Source organism: Scylla paramamosain, chromosome 6 (assembly GCF_035594125.1).
Source record: "Scylla paramamosain isolate STU-SP2022 chromosome 6, ASM3559412v1, whole genome shotgun sequence".
Classification (NCBI taxonomy): Eukaryota; Metazoa; Arthropoda; class Malacostraca; order Decapoda; family Portunidae; genus Scylla; species Scylla paramamosain.
Window position 1 is genome coordinate 22,597,323 of NC_087156.1, and position 17,751 is coordinate 22,615,073.

At 42.1% G+C, this 17,751-nt stretch overlaps 1 protein-coding gene across 9 annotated transcripts in view; it reads right to left on the minus strand.

Moving 5' to 3' along the window:
* LOC135101435 (acid sphingomyelinase-like phosphodiesterase 3b) overlaps nucleotides 1-17,751 on the minus strand; it is a 62,023-nt gene that overhangs the window by 13,347 nt on the left and 30,925 nt on the right. For 3 of the 9 annotated variants that reach the window (XR_010269271.1, XR_010269272.1, XM_064005381.1), the window contains exons 1-6: nucleotides 6,590-6,720; nucleotides 2,288-2,395; nucleotides 1,970-2,054; nucleotides 1,525-1,650; nucleotides 878-1,028; nucleotides 44-152 (exon numbers count right to left, since the gene is read on the minus strand). Coding sequence is in view for 7 of the 9 variants with exons in the window: in XM_064005381.1 (XP_063861451.1) it covers nucleotides 44-152; nucleotides 878-1,028; nucleotides 1,525-1,650; nucleotides 1,970-2,054; nucleotides 2,288-2,395; nucleotides 6,590-6,695 (685 nt within the window). In the remaining 2 variants the exon portion in view is untranslated. Of the gene's footprint in view, nucleotides 1-43; nucleotides 153-877; nucleotides 1,029-1,524; nucleotides 1,651-1,969; nucleotides 2,055-2,287; nucleotides 2,396-2,944; nucleotides 3,095-3,349; nucleotides 3,496-6,589; nucleotides 6,721-7,171; nucleotides 7,348-9,286; nucleotides 9,438-17,751 lie in introns of those variants that run through there. The other 6 variants (XM_064005386.1, XM_064005387.1, XM_064005384.1 and 3 more) reach the window with 6 other exon arrangements.

Here is a 17,751-nt window from a genome sequence, read left to right on the forward strand (position 1 = left end):
TTCTTTTTGCCTATAGAGACAAAGGTGACGCACGAGCACTTACTGGAATTGAAGCTGTCGTACACGTTTTCTTCGTGTCCCTCGAGCTGTTGAAACCATTTCTTCCACAGATCGGCCACTTCTGACTGTAGACGATTTGGGCCCACCGGCATCTGAAAGAGTAAAGGACCACTGATGTACAGAGGCTGAGCCATGCTAACTGACATTGATGGATATTAAGAAAATCCGTTACGTATATACATAAATTAGTATAAATGACAACACTTTAAGAATTTTAAATATACCTTTCGTGATTGTTAATTAGCTTTTCCCACAATTATAAACAGGTGATGAAGAGTAACTATCTTGTCTCACCAAAAGTCACCAGTAATTTTGCCACCTGAGGGCACGCAACACTGTCGCTTACTGATTCTCTCGGTGAATTGGTCAACGTATTTTCGTTTTGCTTTAAACCTTGCAGCAAAATTTAGATTACTGTCACCAAAATTACTGTCATCATTTAACTGTAACATAGAATATTATTTTAATTTTAATGATCTTGTATCTTATGATTAAGTGTTTTAGTAGAAATATACCGGTGCTTACTGCAGGTTTCAAAACAAGACGCAGGGGAATCAGTCAATGAAAGCACCAGTCACTGGCAGTGCTACCATGTTCGCGTAAGCTCAAGGGACAAAACTGTCTTGACAATTATTAAACAGAGTATAGTACACTCATGTTACAATATTTTCAGAGGATGACTGAGAAATGGAACTCAACAGCACTCATTCTTGGGCCTTTGCTTTGCGGTTTAATAAAATTCTATATTTATTTTATATTTTCCTATGTAGTTCTTTGAAGTGGGTGTAAGGAATGAACATCAAGACCGGTGCCTCACCTGGTTCTTTGGGTAGTAGTCGTGGTTGCCCAGAACAGGGAAGACCGGGGTGTTCGGGAAGTGGCTGGCGATGAGGTCGGTGAGGTTGGCCACGATGTTGACAACAACCTCGGTGCTGAAGTAATCATTGGGGACGTGCGCGGTGTCATCCCTGGTGGAGGACAGTGGCGATGGTAACACTGTTGTCAGTGGCTTCAATAACTCGCTTCAGGAACTATTCACTCTTACAAGCGTGAAGATAATTGGCGATGCCCTCCACTCACTCACACAAACGAAAGTTATGCGTTAATGAAGCAAAGTATATCCCATCTAATCTTGAAAAGTTTGTCAACACTTATTCTATTTTTGCGTATGCACCCCTCACACGTGGCAGTGTTGTGTGCATACTGAAAACAACGAGTGACAGGCGAGCGGCGCCGCAGGTTCACAGCAAAACAATCAGTCCCTCGTCAGCAGGACTGGGACTGAGCCACTGATTTCCCTGGAGTATTACTGTTGGCACAGCTGCCTGACGTACACACAGGCCGACAAGCAGACAGACAGACAGACAGACAGACAGACAGACAGACAGATAGACAGATAAACTAAGAGACGGACAAACAAAGAGATGGACATAAAACACAAAAGTAAAAGAAAGGAAGACTCACCCCGTCCATAAAATAAAGTCCGGGTTACTCTTAAATCTCTTCATGGCGTTCACCGCGGAGGTCAGAAGGGAAAAAGGCGCATCGCAAGAGTAGTCGCCAAATTCACCCACGCTACGGGAAACATCTCTGCCGGGACACGAGGAACACATGAGAGAGACGGGGAAGGATAACAGCCTCATGTGGAAATACATCAATAAATATATCAGCGGGATAACCGATAAATCAAGACTTGCGTGGCTCATGACTGAAGGGAGGCAAACAGACATGACACAGGCGCAGGCCAACAGGTGTGCGCATAGTACGCATGTAACTCATAGTATATATGTGTGTATGTATGTATGTGAGCAGCCGATCCAACAGTCACTATTGATCTGTCATGGCAAGGTGTGTTGGGTGACGGGAAGGACCAGCTAAGGTCAGCGCGGGGTGGAGGGCAGCTACTCACCTGGTGTCCCAGCACATCTTCTTCGGGTCGCCGCTCGTGGTGTAGTTAAGATCATAGTGGAAGTCCGTTACGTGCCAGAACGTCCCTAGATGAAGGAAACCTCACTAATACCACTACTATACATAGATAAAATAATAATTTGGCAAAATTATAAAACAAATTTAAATATATGATGAAACTAAAAGGGAAGCAAAATGTGGCAGTAAAAACGGTTCCTAGAATATGTATGTTTGGGAATAAAACCACATGGAAATGACTCATTAACATTTTTGTAGCGATACTAATCCTTTCAATCAAGGGTGTAGCGGCGACACTCACCGATTCTGGCCTCAGCGGTGCGAGGGTGGCCGGCGAGCACCAGCACCACTGCCGCCACTGTCCTGGCCGCCGTTAACATCACAACTTCAACCCTCGTAGGTCTCCTCTCTAAAATAAAAATTATACGTCTAGAATATGCTTGCCAAATTTTTATTTTAAAGCCTCAGCATGAACACCTAGGAACGTATGTGAGAATTCAAGCATAGTTCACGACGGCTGCTCTTGTGAAGGAGAAATACAGATGTCCGATTGAGAATCAGGAATTCAATTTCATTGACAACGAACGTCTCATGGTTGACAGAAGTACACATACAGGAAGGGGAGATCATAAAAAAAAAAAAAAAAAACAATCCGTAATCACAAGAGCATCTTGAGATATGAGAGGGTAGTGTACAGCCAGGCAGGGGCCCAGCCAGTCCAGACCTTGACGCACATTATTTCTATAAACCACACCAGAGTTGCTACAACGGAATGTAAAATTCACAGGCTGAGCCAATTACTACGAGCTAATTTGTTCAACATTAGGGAGACTTTGTTTCATTTTCAAGCAATTTATCTTAATGAATGAGTTTAACCCAAGCACAAACACGGAGATAATGATGCGGCAACACTCCGCCATACCAGTCATAATTAACACCATTGAATGATTTTTCTTACTTTTGTTTCGTTATTGACAACTGTAACATCAACCAAGAAGTGACTGCGGCGAGGCGAGGCGAGGCGAGCGTGACTCTTACATCAACACAACACCTACAGACACACACTCACACAAGATTGCTTCACCGCGGCTTAGGGAGCGGCCAAGGTTACACTCCTGCCAGGTTGCGGGAAACTCCTGGCGGCTAACGCAATGCTCCAATATGAACTCAATTTTTTCTTATTTATGAACTATGCGGCTCCTGTACAGCGTGATTAGAACTCAATTGCCGGAAAATCTAGACACAAAATTTCTTTGAATATCATAAGCAGCTGTACAGCATTATGGACACTGGCAGACTCGTGTGTTATCAGTAGTCACTCCACACTGCGTCACTAGAGGTCAAGCGAAGCAATCCAACTTACTGTCTTTTAAACACATAGAGAGAACTGCAGGCTGACCTACTGGTGCCGCTGATACATAATCCTCTCCTTATAGTAACCGGTAACACACTGAACATTATTTTCACAACTCATTCCCGACGAGTATCCGGGAGATGGCGTCACTAAGCAGCAGGCGACGTTTCAGGCGACGCGAGCACCAGCCGCGGAGGACTTGCCATCGATGAAGCAATTACTCAGGCCGAATGCAGGCAATTTTCCATCCCGCTCTGATATCCAACACCAGGCTATTTGGAACTGTAAAGAATCCTACACAATATTTTTTTTTTTTTTTTTCTGAGCATGTTGCGCCTAAAATCACAACACAATTTTGAATTTGGAATCATATGCAGAGACGTGACCGTGAAATTTTACAAGTTGGTCATGGTAATGACACTGCATCACCAACGTGTTTTCTTCAAGGTATTTATGTGTAATTTTTGGTAGCTACAATCACAATTAACTGGAAATAACTCGATACAGTAATGTTAACTCATTAAAAAAAAAAAAAAACACAAAAAAAAAACATACTGCTATTTTTTAAAGCGTGAAAGAATTATAAATGAATTGATGAAATACGGCGGGAGGTATAGAGGTGCAAAACGAACAACGCTTAATCAGCCTAATTTTCATATTATTCTTCGTAATTCCAAAGACAGTTCACGCCTGGCTTCCCGCTGTCTGGCTTGGCCTCGCCTTTCCGCCGTGGAAGTCGCCGGCACCAACGCACACCCAATGAGGCAGAAAGAATGCTCGCTTCTGACACTTATTTCCAGATTGGGTTGCTGACGTCTACACAAAGCCGCAGAGTCTCAGTGCTGACTTGGTGAGAGGAGTTACTAGCTGATTCTTTATCGTTCTACTGCTACACTTTTTATCTGTAAGACACACATCTGAAGGATTACATGGATTAATACAGTAAGAAGCATTATACAGTTGTACAGGATGTTATGTGAGGTGGAGAATCATGTGGTCTTATCTGTATCACCACCAAACCTTGACGAGAATGCAACAGTGGAATGAAAATTACCAGTAGCTGACAGTTACAAAAGCCTACCCTGACAGTGTTCGTTTGGTTCACTTCCATGAATAACGCAGCTGTGCCATTCCACCCACCACTGTGCTACACTATTTTTTCTCTCCTTTCACGTGATTCCCACTGCGGGACGTAAGTAATATAGTTCCCATTGTCTTAACATCTGATAAGAGCTGGTGAAGATATTCTGATGGAAACCATTTGCTTAGTAGTTACTTATCAATATCTCTCTCTCTCTCTCTCTCTCTCTCTCTCTCTCTCTCTCTCTCTCTCTCTCTCTATATATATATATATATATATATATATATATATACTTTACCTACCATCTAAAGGCTATACGTAACAATAATAATACATCAAACTGCGGCATACGTTGTCAGTTTCTGATATTTAGAATGTCTTACAGCATAAGAGCTACTGTACAACACTACCTTAACACACCCTTTGGTTCATAAAAATTATGATGATGATGAACCAAGAATTTTATTAACTTTATTAATTCAGTATTGACGTCAATGGAGACGATGGAAAGCGGCACTTAAGAAAAAGATTCCGGGAAGGATTCCCAGCAGTACAACACCCGAGGCGGGTGGCAAATAGATTATCGTGGTCTGTGCCTCTATGCAGGTCGATCGTGACACGAAACTACTAATACTCAAGTAACGGGAAGTGTGTGTGTTTGTGTGTGTGTGTGTGTGTGTGTGTGTGTGTGTGTGTGTGTGTGTGTGTATAAGAGAGAGAGAGAGAGAGAGAGAGAGAGAGAGAGAGAGAGAGAGAGAGAGAGAGAGAGAGAGAGAGAGAGAGAGAGAGAGAGAGAGAGAGAGAGAGAGAGAGAGAGAGAGAGAGAGAGAGAGAGTGGGAAGGGGGTGAAGAAAGGGACAGGGAGGAGGCTATCTCTGAGCATCGCCTTAACATCGCTGGTAAAGTAAGAAAGGGTACGAAGGTCTGCGTGGAACAAGGCGTCCCGTTACTCAGCTGAGGCCTCACCTCGGCGCGGCGGAACCCGACCGTTGCTGCGCGAGATCCTTGACGGGGGGAACACGGTCTGCAGGTGGTGGTGGTGGAGATGGTGGTGGTGGTGTAGTGTGGTGATGAGTTGGACAAAGGAACATAATGATGATGATTATATAAACTGGACATGATAATTAGATGATTATCGTCAACAATGCTCAGATTTTCCTTTAACAAACAAGATAATAAGTCACAGTGTGCTGGGAAGAGTGCCAATCATCTCCCCGCAAGGTTATCTGTGCTTTGTACCAACAGCCTCACCTTCTCCCTCACTGGACCCTCTCAAGATATTGTAGTAAAAAGAAATGGGCTGCTTCAATCCACTCACACCATGCAGGATCAATTACGGTCATACTGTCTCATGGTCTCGTTATTCTAGATTACTATATTCTTAAACACAGATATCTGGCGGCGCGCGCGCACACACGTACGCAAGAACACACGCAACATTCTTCTGCTCCGACACAGGTTCAGTACTTTACCGAGAAATACCTAACAAGCAACAAAGACGGCAACACATGCATCCTGAGGGCAAATCGATTGAAATGGAAAATAAGAAAAAAAAAAAAATGGAGGGTGAAGGATAGTGACAGAGTTCCTAATTCAATGGAAGACAATCATATATACGTAAAACAGCCAATACAGCAGAAAATACAATGTTGCGGATCAAAACATTAATTAAGGGAGGTGCATGCGTCATTCTGAAGGAGCCAGTATAAGGAGAGAGTGTATTGACTCTTCACTTCATTTGCTTTACGTGATTACTGAAGTGTGTGTGTGTGTGTGTGTGTGTGTGTGTGTGTGTGTGTGTGTGTGTGTGTGTGTGTGTGTGTGTGTGTGTGTGTGTGTGTGTAGATGAATATGAAGTTCTCTGTATGTGAGGGTTATTACGCTGACCATTACACTAAATAGAACTCTACACGGAAAATGTGCTTAGATCGTTCGACGCATCACTTACATTCACCTTTAAGGCAGGAAATGGTAAAGCAAAACAGTTGCATTCACTTCAAAATAAGAATGGCGCTACACGATCCTAATCAATGGTTCATGACGCATCACTTTTCTTTCCTCCTAATTTCTCACTGAACACCATGCTACTTAATTAATTTTAATGCAATAGGTAATTAAAGTACCCAGTTTGTATCCCTAGCTGAGTAAAGTAATGGTAGAAAACCCACCCCTACAGAACAAACAGCAGCGGATAAAGTTGGTCACAGCGGCGGCAGCAGCAACAGCAGGTGGGTTGAGGGGCGGCCGAATACTACCTCTTTTAACGATAACCATTGCCTCACCACTGTTATCTCGGACGTCTTCATTATCACATGACATCAAATCACAAATTAAATGTTCTGAAATGAGGCATAGCGATAGCTGTAGTGGTGGTGGTGGTGCTGGAATGGGTGGTGGCAGCACAACAAACAAAACGTTTTCCTACATCACAAAACATTCGCTGTCAACAAACGGTCACCTACACAGCTAAACAGTGTACACTCGCTAACTTTTTTGTTGGACCGTTGATCAAATCCCAGCAACATATCCACCATGGCACGAGCTGCAGGTTCCCTTTCCCTCGACGCGGCTCCCACCCTCGCCCAGCGGACCAAACTCGAGAGAGAGAGAGAGAGAGAGAGAGAGAGAGAGAGAGAGAGAGAGAGAGAGAGAATAAACAACAAGCATAATTCATTGAAGGTTATATGAATGTGTGGTCACTCGTGGTGTAATTATGGGTGTCAGGCTCTAGAGAAAGGCAAGATACACACCCTCATGAAACGACACGGAAAAGTGAGGGCAAGGACACCAATCCCCTCCACTGTGAGGCGTGGCGAGGCACCGTTGTCTGACTTGGCGACCCAGTGGCAGATCAGAGCAGAGTGCAGGCCCTCTGGGAGCCTGATTGCCAATAACGTGCCGGAGGACTCCTGCTGGTGTCAGTGATTGGCTCAGTCGGTGTCACGTGTCAGGCGCCAGTGCTGAATAATGACTTTAATATCTGATCGTTAGTCAGTGGCTCTCCCCCGCCTCAAGCTGGCTATTCGAAGGAGCACCACCACGCCTCCTGCAGTGACCGCCAGCTGCAATGTATCTAAACCTACTCTTCATTTACATATTCGTGTAATGTATTGTACATCAATTTTTTTTTGTTTTGTTTTGTACAATTCACTGAAATCACCACAGTTAACCTTTTAAATACATCTCTAAACATAACACTTGGTATGCATGAGAAAAGTGGGAATGTTGAACTTTACTCGACAACAGCGACAAAAGAAAACAAAGAACATAGCGAAGGAAGGCTCCAGGTGGTGTCGCGAAGCCCCCCAAGACCTGACTAATTCCTTGCGACATGGCGTGTCCGCGCTAGCAATCCCCCGTGTCGGTGGGGACGCCAATCCAGCTTGCCTAATACCTGCTACTTTGTTATCAAAGGTAAAAAAGCTTACCGTGTGGCGGATACTGATAAAACGAATTATAACGCCTTTAAATTCTAACACACCAGTATATCAGAAGGAATCATTTTAAAAAGGAATGAAGCTGAGGATATCATACGCTTGTAAACAGAGGCTGAGTACAAGAAAATGAGGAAAAGACAGCTTAGGGGCGATTCTTGTCGAGAAAACTGCCAAGGAATGTCAATCTGGTTACAGAGAGATTAAGATAGTGGGTGCATCATTCTGCAGCGCTGAGGTGCTGACGTAGAAGTGTCACGACATGGAGACTCTGCTAGAGACGGGCTGCCGTCAACACCCCGCGGCGCCTCAGTTCCCGGACGACAAAACTGGCAGTAATGACGCGTTGCTGAGGATTAGCGAGTAAATTTACCTCGCAATTTGATGATGCTCTGGTTGCTGCTCTCAAATTGTTGACTGCCGAGGCCTGAGTGGAGGCGTCTGCAGTAATGATGAGAGCATTAAACAAACTCTCCTCATTTTGGGAACAAGAGTGAATCCACGTTTCGCGTATATTATGTTATGTCGTAACTATTGAATTTAATTAATTACAATTTATCTTAGCAACTGCCTCTCTCAAGTTATCACTGATCTGAACACAAAGGGCGCTTCCTGGGTCATCATCTTTCTTGACAACCATAGCAACCAACCTTGCCAACCAAGATGGTGCAGCGCCCACACCAGCCTATTGTCATCCTGAAGCACCCTCGTCGGGCCTTGTAACTGCGACCTGGCACACTAGAGCAAGGGCTGCGAGGGCAGGGGGGTGGGGGGGCAGGGAGGAGGAGGGGAGAGGAGTTCAGTGTTGTTTCAGCTGGTCGAGTAAACATCTAAGCAACGCAGCTCGACGATGTCTGCATTACCCTGCACGAGCTGGAGTTCCCAGTCCCTGGTGATCAAGAGCCTGCCTCACAACACCTTAGCCGGGTGTCCTCATGCGTGCCCACGACCCAGGGATCACACCTCAGCCCGGCAGGGATGTCCCGCGTGACCAGGATTAAAGGGGCGCCCAAGGAGTCCCGGCGCGGAATGAGTAAGTGGGATTTACAGCTTCAGAAGGGATAAGAGGTTCTCCTCGGCTGATAAACGTGAGAGAGAGAGAGAGAGAGAGAGAGAGAGAGAGAGAGAGAGAGAGAGAGAGAGAGAGAGAGAGAGAGAGAGAGAGAGAGAGAGAGAGAGAGAGAGAGAGAGAGAGAGAGAACAAATAAGAAAACATTTTTGAAGGATCACAGCAGGATGGTACAACGAACGCAGTGCACACTCCACACCGCCGCGAGGAAACAGCGAAGGGCGAGAAGAGAAAAATGCTCAAATGAATTAAAAGTGTGTAAAAAAAAAAAAAAAATCCCTCGCACCTGCGGTAATTAGTCGTAACCTCCCACTCCCTCTAACACCCAGTTCATTATCATGCAAATACCTTTTTTTAATTACCTGCAGCCAACACCTCTGTAATGATCAAACTTTGCCTCGGCCCCCCGCCAGGAAATTGGTTGACTTCCTGTGGGACCGTGCGTAGCTGCCGCCTCGGTCTGTGGTTGTGGTGAGGTGATAGCGGCGGTGGCGGCTGTGGTGGTGGTGGTGGTGGTGGTGGTGATATCTGTTATCGATGATGCTGATGTGGTTATTTTTGACGATGTTGTATCATCTGGTTTTGTTTCAAGTGTCAGTATCGCTGCTGATGTGTGCAGTGAGGGGTGGTGGAGTGGTAGGGTGGTGGTGCACGAATGTTGGAGTGATGGCATATGTATAAGTCTCGTCATATTTTTGTAACTCGCTCAATCATCAAGAAAGAAGGAAATTCATTAAGACTAATTTCATTTCACTGAATACAATATTACGTTCACTGCAACTTCCCCTCGACACATTTCATTTACTGCCGAAATGTTTTTGTCTCTCACGTTTCTCTCGCTCATGTTATCACTGATTCATTGCTGATAACGAGTAAACCACTTACTCCTATCTCCCGGCCGCCCTATCACGGCTGCGAGTAAATGAAGTATTTATCGAGACTGGGAAACGGAGTCCTTCACGAAAAGATACCAAGTGCGCAAGTAACTTCGTGGGGATGGTAAACTTTACAACAACACCCTAATGGAGATGTTGTATGTAAGATTTGGCAGGTTTTTAACTTTATTCCATTTTCATTACCCTTTGTATGAAGAATGACTGAATGCAGCGTCCTTTCCCAATACTAATACTAAAGTATTCCCAGTACTAATATAGGTTATCCTTTCTAACTAAAACCGAATGGCAGTGAGAATCCCTCTTAACTCATGTAAAAGACGGATGCATTACATGCGATTTCTGAATAAAATGCGAACTTCATGCATAACGATATGCATACCTAGTCTGTTAGTGTCACCAACATGTACACAATGAAAACTACATAATATTTAACAACACACAAGGCCTCTGATGACAGGAACATAACGTGAACTAACATTTTTGCTGTACGGTTTATGTCAGTGTACACACACACACACACACACACAGTAGTAGTAGTAGTAGTAGTAGTTTATTGACAAAGTACCATTACAAATTGATAAGATACATATTATTCTGATCTCTACTTCGTCCAAATTGAATTGATAAGTCACATTATGTAGAGAGCCGCTTACTAGGTATTAATAACTAAACAAATTATCTTAAGTTTAAGAACTTTCCTACTGAGTACAAAGAAAATACAAAAAAGAAATTCACCGAAATAAAACATGACACGTACATTTAAATGCAAAAATTACCAGAGCTTAGAGAATATAAGTAAAATACATTAACAGTATTTACCTTAAACAGATGTCTGCCCTATCTTTTAAGAGTAATTTTTATAAAATTTCAGAACTGCATATACATAGTCACAAACTTCCTCCAGATGGGTGTTATCAGTAAACATTGCTTGTAGGGTGTCATATGTGATGTGTGGGTGGTCATTCCTGTGTTGTGCACTGAGTGGACAGTGTAACAATGCATGTTCCTCTGTTTGTATGTGTGTGCCATCACAGGGACACACACGCTGGTCACGCGGGGTTCGACTCCACCGCCCCACTTCAATTCGGAGACTGTGTGACATGAGACGTAGTCTGGTGAAGGCCTCACGTTTGTAATCTGGTACATATTGTGTGGTGCTGTAGATCGGGTGAACCGTTAATGACGGATTCATAAATGTTATATAAGTTGTTAGCTTTGTGGCGCCTGGAGCTTTTTCTCTTACAGTTTGCTTAACATGATCGAGTTCATCAGGGTTCCTGTTTCTTGATCTTACTTGTTCCAAAAACCGATAACCTGGAGTGTTTTCTTCCCTACATAAGTTGTATATGTAGTGAAAAGGAATGTCTCTGTCCATCTGATCAGCTAGTGTTATAAATTTGTATCTTCTGTCAGCCACTAGCTTATTTAACGGGTTGATTCCAGCTTCTATCATGCAGAGATTTACACTAGTATTTTTTCTCACTCCCATTAAACATTTTATCAGCTTATTATACTGTTTTTCTACACTTTTTAAATTATTACTGAACCATGACTCACAGCTATATAATAAGGCACTTGTTACTGCAGCATCAAATACTTTCTTTTTATAAACAAAAGGCATTAGAGTGTTACTGGCACAAAATATGGCAAACTTATTCACTATGGCCTCACTCGCGGTGTGGTGCAGTGCTGTAACAGTGTTCGTGTGGGCCGCGTCGGTGAACCATGCGCCCAGGTACAGGTACTGGTTACAGTATTGCACCTGCACCCCGCCACTGTTCAAACTCTGTCTATCATTCTCATCACCGTTGATCACAAAGAACTTGGTTTTCTTCTCATTGATTAGCATTCCACTTTCTTTACAGAATTCCGAAACAGAGGCTAGTTTTTTTAAGCACATTTTTCGGGAAGTCGCAAGTACTACAGCATCATCCATTAGTAATAATACATGTAAACTACCGAGAAAGCCATCTCTTTCTACAGCTCTTTTTAGCATTTGTACCATTTTATCTATATATATTACAAATAATAAACTACTTGTTGGTGCACCTTGGCGGACACCTACAGTTGTGTCTATTATTGCAGATTTTAATATGTTCTTCGTGCAAGTGTACATTGCTTTTATGATATACAACATTACTTTACCACATCCTAATTCTTTTAATCTCTTAACCAATTTATTTCTGGGCAATCTGTCATAAGCTTTACTAAAGTCAATGAAAAGTACATACAATTTATTTTTCTTATAATTGGCATAATCACATAGTAATCTTAAGGATATCACATGTTCCAAGCACCCTCTGCCTTTTTGAGCGCCTGCCTGACATTTATCAATGTTAAACCAAAGTTTAAGTCTGTTCAATATTAATGTGTCAAAAATCTTAGCTAGTGTGTCCATGATACATATACCTCTATAATTTCCACATAACATCTTGTTACCTGACTTAAACAGTACTGTTAGTTTGCTATAACACCATACTTGGGGGTACAACACTTTCATTAATATAATATTAAATATTGTCAAGAAGAACATTAACCAAGATGCTGGTAACATTCTGAACACACCAGGACACATTCCACAGTAACTCTTATTCACATTTATATCACAATTTACCTGACTCAGTTCCTCATACGTGAAAGGATCATCTAATATGGGTATATAAGGTGCTGTACTAATATCACAACTGAAACTTGTTCGTGCATTTTCAGTATTCAATAGTTTTTCAAAATGTTCTTTAAATTGAGCATCGTTGGGTCTGTCACCTTTATTTTGATCAACGTTTCCTTTCCAGTTGATAGATTTCCATATCATTTTTGTGTCGTTGGTCTCCAATATTCTCTTCCATCTTGGCTCCATCGAGACCCAGTTGTTGTTCGCAGCAACTTGTCGTTGTCGGTTCGTCACTCTGGTGGTGGGAACAGCAGCAGCAGCAGCAGCCGCCCTGATGATGCGGCAACCTTCGGTTACCGCTGCCTCCACCTCATGTACCTCGCTGTTTTCTGTCAGTACTGGAGTTGGGGTCACTTGTAATTCCCTTGTCAGTGCGCCTAGGTCCACATCCTTGTACTGTATGCTCTTAGGTAGTGATGGCTGTATCTTTTCTGCACACCGTGGCTTCCCCAGTGCTGATGCCCTGCGCAGCAGCTCGGTAGAAGACGCAGCCTGTCTTGCAGCGATGGTCACGGTGACACAGAGAGGGGCGTGGTCAGATCTCGGTACTGTTTGATCCATGTGGAGGTTTGTGATCATATCTACACATTCATTCTTAATCACACATAAGTCAATTTCAGATAACCAACGTTCGCGTCTTCTGAATGATAAGTCGCCTCCTAATAATTTCCCGTTGCGGTGAAGGTGGTTTGCCACGGCCAGCCCGTTATTGTTACAGATATTCAACAAAGTTCTGCCGTGCTCGTTGACCACGTTATCCTGCACGCCTCTGTATTGGTAGTAGTTGCCATCTCTGTCTGAGAGTTGCGGTGTTGCCACACGTGCATTGAAGTCACCCAGGGCGATGACTCTATCTCGATCAGTCATATGTCTGACTAGGGCCCCATATTGTGCTGGGCTGTAATAGGGTGAGTCACTTGGGGGTATATATATTCCGCCTAACTTCAACGTCGGCAAACACAATAATACCACCCAAATCTGACCTTCATCTTCTGTGTCCACTTGTATCAAACTGTCCATTATTTTGCTCTTCACAAGCATCACTACTCCGCCTCTGTGTTGGCTTTCTCTTGATGCATTCTTGTATATGCTAAACCCTGGAACGCTCAGGTTAAAGTACATCTTTGATTCTAAAATTCAGACAATATCAAACTTAAGAATAAACGTCAGTATATTCTGCTCTTGAAGTTTATCTTTGAGGCCTGAGATGTTCCACGAGCATAGTTTTAAATCACAGAGGGGATATGGTCTTAGAAAAAATGAGGCATGAACCTGTCAATCACTACTCCATTTCGCAACAGTACACGATTTTTCCAGTCATATTCTATGTTTACTCCAACATTTTCTGGTTTTTCTTTTTCCTCTCTTTCACTCTTCCTTAGACGTGCATTCTCTCTCCTGACAGCGGGATGTACGTCTTTTTTAATGTATACTCTTGACAGTGTCTGATTCGCATTCTTCAAGTTTTTCCCTGCGCGTACAATACTGTCTCGCTGAGTCTGATTGTTCACGGTGATGTGGATAGGTCTCATGTTCCTTTCGTTTGGTCTTCCGAGCCGCCTTGTCACCCATCTGTCTCGATCAGCTGCCGCCTCGCACCCTGTTGCCTCCATCACCTTACCAATCTTTTCCTCATCGGTGCTGCCAAGCTCGTCAGCTGATTCGGAGACTCCAGTTAAAATAATGTTTAACTTGCGATCTTTATTATCCAAAGCCTCCAGAAACATCTGCTGCTGATGTATGATTTTATATGCATCGTCCATTCTCTCTGATAAGTCAGCCACCTGCTGCTTAATGGCGGTCACTTCCCTCAGTGACTGCTTCATACTCTGCAACTCTGCCAGTAGTACTGCATTCGATGGCTCAGGGTTTCTTGTCTCGCTAATGAGTGTAGTCAAAGCCTGCTTCAACTGAGCATTTCTCAGTCTATCAACATCATTTGGTGTAAGTGATCGGACAGTATCGGCATCCTTTAAATCATTTAAGTCTGCCATTCTGTTTGGTTCACTGCTCAGGCGTGGTTGCTATGGACGCGTTGCTAGGGCTTACTGCGCATGCGCAGAAATGACCCACAGGGCGTGAGGGGGGGTTACCCAAGTACCTCTGATATATAGGGGTTAGTTTTGACTGATTCCAAATTGTTAGCGTCACAGGTTCTGATCTAAGTAGATTCCAGCAACTCTTACACACCTTTCAAAATCAGTAGTGTATCTATAACACTTCCCTGGAGTGTGAATTCGATGGAAATATGAGCAGCTCTTCCACCAACTGTTTACCCTCACGAACGCCCTCTACACACACAGACAGACAGACAGACAGACAGACACACACACACACACACACACACACACACACACACACACACACACACACACACACACACACACACGCAAAGCTAATTGGTAGTACCGTCCTATTACAAGGAGCACCATATAAGGAAAATAAGCTTCTAGAGAACAGTACGAAAATCTGCCTTAAAGCGTTACTTCTACAATAAACAAGTGTACAAAAGGTTGCCTTCAAGGAACACTTGGAAGGCAACACTCAGAGAAACACCAACACAAAACATTAGAGGCTGTATATTTAATTTATGTTATGCAGAAAGAAAAGAAAACATTGACAGAAAAAAAAAAAAAAGCAATCAGCACAAACTTTACATTATCACCTTCAAAATTCATGTTGGAAATTTTTATGAATATCAGTTCAACAACTTTGAGTCACTTGCGCCTTGCTCCATATCTTGAAGAATACCAACTGAATAATGACGAGGCGCATCAGTCATGCTCGTTCTTCTTAAGAAAAGTGCCACTTCGAATCACTCCTGTGAATACTGTGCACACAAAACCAAAGTTAGTCAAATCCTTCATCAAAACAACTGTGACTAATGTATTAGTCATTTCATGCGATCGCTGCTTCCTTGTAATAATTGGTTAAACACGTTTACATACTTGCTTTGCGATGAAAATCACTCCGTTTGAAATGTTTGTAATATTTTATGAAATAATATGATGTTATGTATGACAATATAGTACATCAAGCGTAGTTTGGGACCATTTCCGCAATTTGAATCTACCGCCTTTGACGTGGCATCCCGCCAGTAGAGGGGAGTAGTAGCGTAGTAGTAGTAGTAAGTTAATCATTGATGTTGTTTCTGTATTGATTAATGTTGGATAGTTATGGCTGAAATTTGTGAGTAGAATCAGTACACGCAGTTGTGGGGCTGTATGATGCCGGTATGTTCTTGCTTGGGTAGGGGCATATTATGCAATGTTACAGGAGGCTGCAATGGTCATCTGTAATCACTTTGGTTCTTGAAGCTTGTGAAGGGCCAGAATGCATATTTCTGAAGTCTGGAAGGAGTTGTCCGCCAGCCTGTATGGACACTAGGCTGTAGCTCCAAAACTAACTGTAGGATTCTCTCTAAAATAGTCTCATTGAGATTCTCGCACAAAATTACCTATACGTAACTTAATCTAACCTAACCTAACCGCTACAAGAGTAAATGGGCCGAAACATTACCAGACTTCGGGAATATGCCTCCAGAGGGATACGGGTTAAGGTCGCTTCACACACATCAGTGCCGTATTCATTCCGTGCTGTTCAGTGATTCAGTGTCAGTAAAAAAAAATTCGTCATTTTGGAATTCGGCGGAAGCATTTACACACGTCCGGCGAAGTACCGTGTTTTGACTGAAGTGATTGTTACGTCTCCGTTCCGTGAAATGGAATATCGTCGTCACTGGTATTTTAAAAATTTTCACGGATGTCGGACGAGTGTTTGAAATAAAATAGAAGAAATTGAAATGGTGATAAATACTCTTTTTAATTGATGTAATTAATCACATTGTACATTATACCTTACCACAACATACCACATCACACCACACCACATCATAACACACCACACCATACCACACCACACCACACATCACTGAGCAATGTCATCAAACAGTTTTTGGACATTCTTAAGTACTGGAAAATTTTTGTTTCATCATTAATTAATTCCTCGTACAGAGTAGCAAAATCTCCTTCAGTTTCTCTTTTTCTTCCACGTTTCATGTACCCAATTTTCTTTTCTTTATTTTTTGTTAAGCAAGCATCTTGCTCTTCATCAAGAATTATGACAATCATAGCCAACTCCACGTCTGAAAGGATATGTGTGCGTAGACGTCACGAAAGCGACATGGATATCACTGACACTAAACCTATACGATACTAATACGGCACTGATAGGTGTGAAACCATCTTTGAGTGTACTATTCAGGTAGTGTACCCACTATCTCACTATCTGCCAATTTCACTGGGACAAAAGCAGAATTAGGTGATTGTTAAGAACAACAACAATAATAATAATAATAATAACAATAATAATAATAATAATAATAATAATAATAATAATAATAATAATAATAATAATATAATAAAAGGAGTTAAGCCATCTATATAGATAGTTAGATTGATATTATCATTATTATTGTTATCATCATTATTACATATCAAGGTATCGTGACATTATTATTAATAATATGTTATTATTATTATTATTATTATTATTATTATTATTATTATTATTATTATTATTGTTATTATTATTATCATTATCATATTTCAGCTATCCAACATCAGAACAGTATATGAATATAGCAAATGCTGTTTTGACATCATTTCCTGCCATCCTGAGAAACAGTGGTTTCGAGGAGCATGAATTGCAGCTGCAATGGAAATTGCGCATTCAGAGCAAGTTTCAGAATTCAAGAAAGAGGCAGGATTCCTCAGTGACTGAGGTGATGTCAAGGAAAAAGAAGATCCCTTGCATAGCGCCAAAAGAGACTACGTGTCCACTGATGTATGGAGTAAAGGCTTACCTTCCACCAAGGCCCCATTCAGAAGATGATGAGTCATTAGAGAGACATAGACAGTGGCTTGCTCTACATTGGATGAAGAAAGATCCCGAGTTAGATAAGGTATGTGATATTTGTATGCTTGATTTATCTTTTTCATATTTCAGAGACTTCTTTACTGGCGTTGTTTTAAAATACCTGCTCTTATGTAAGCAATTTCAATGGTACTGGTGGATAGCCACTGAAAAATGATGCTCATATATATATATATATATATATATATATATATATATATATATATATATATATATATATATATATATATATATATATATATATATATATATATATATATATATATATATATGAGGGAGAGAGGGAGGCTGGCGGGACAGTCAACTTATGAAAACTAATTTTACT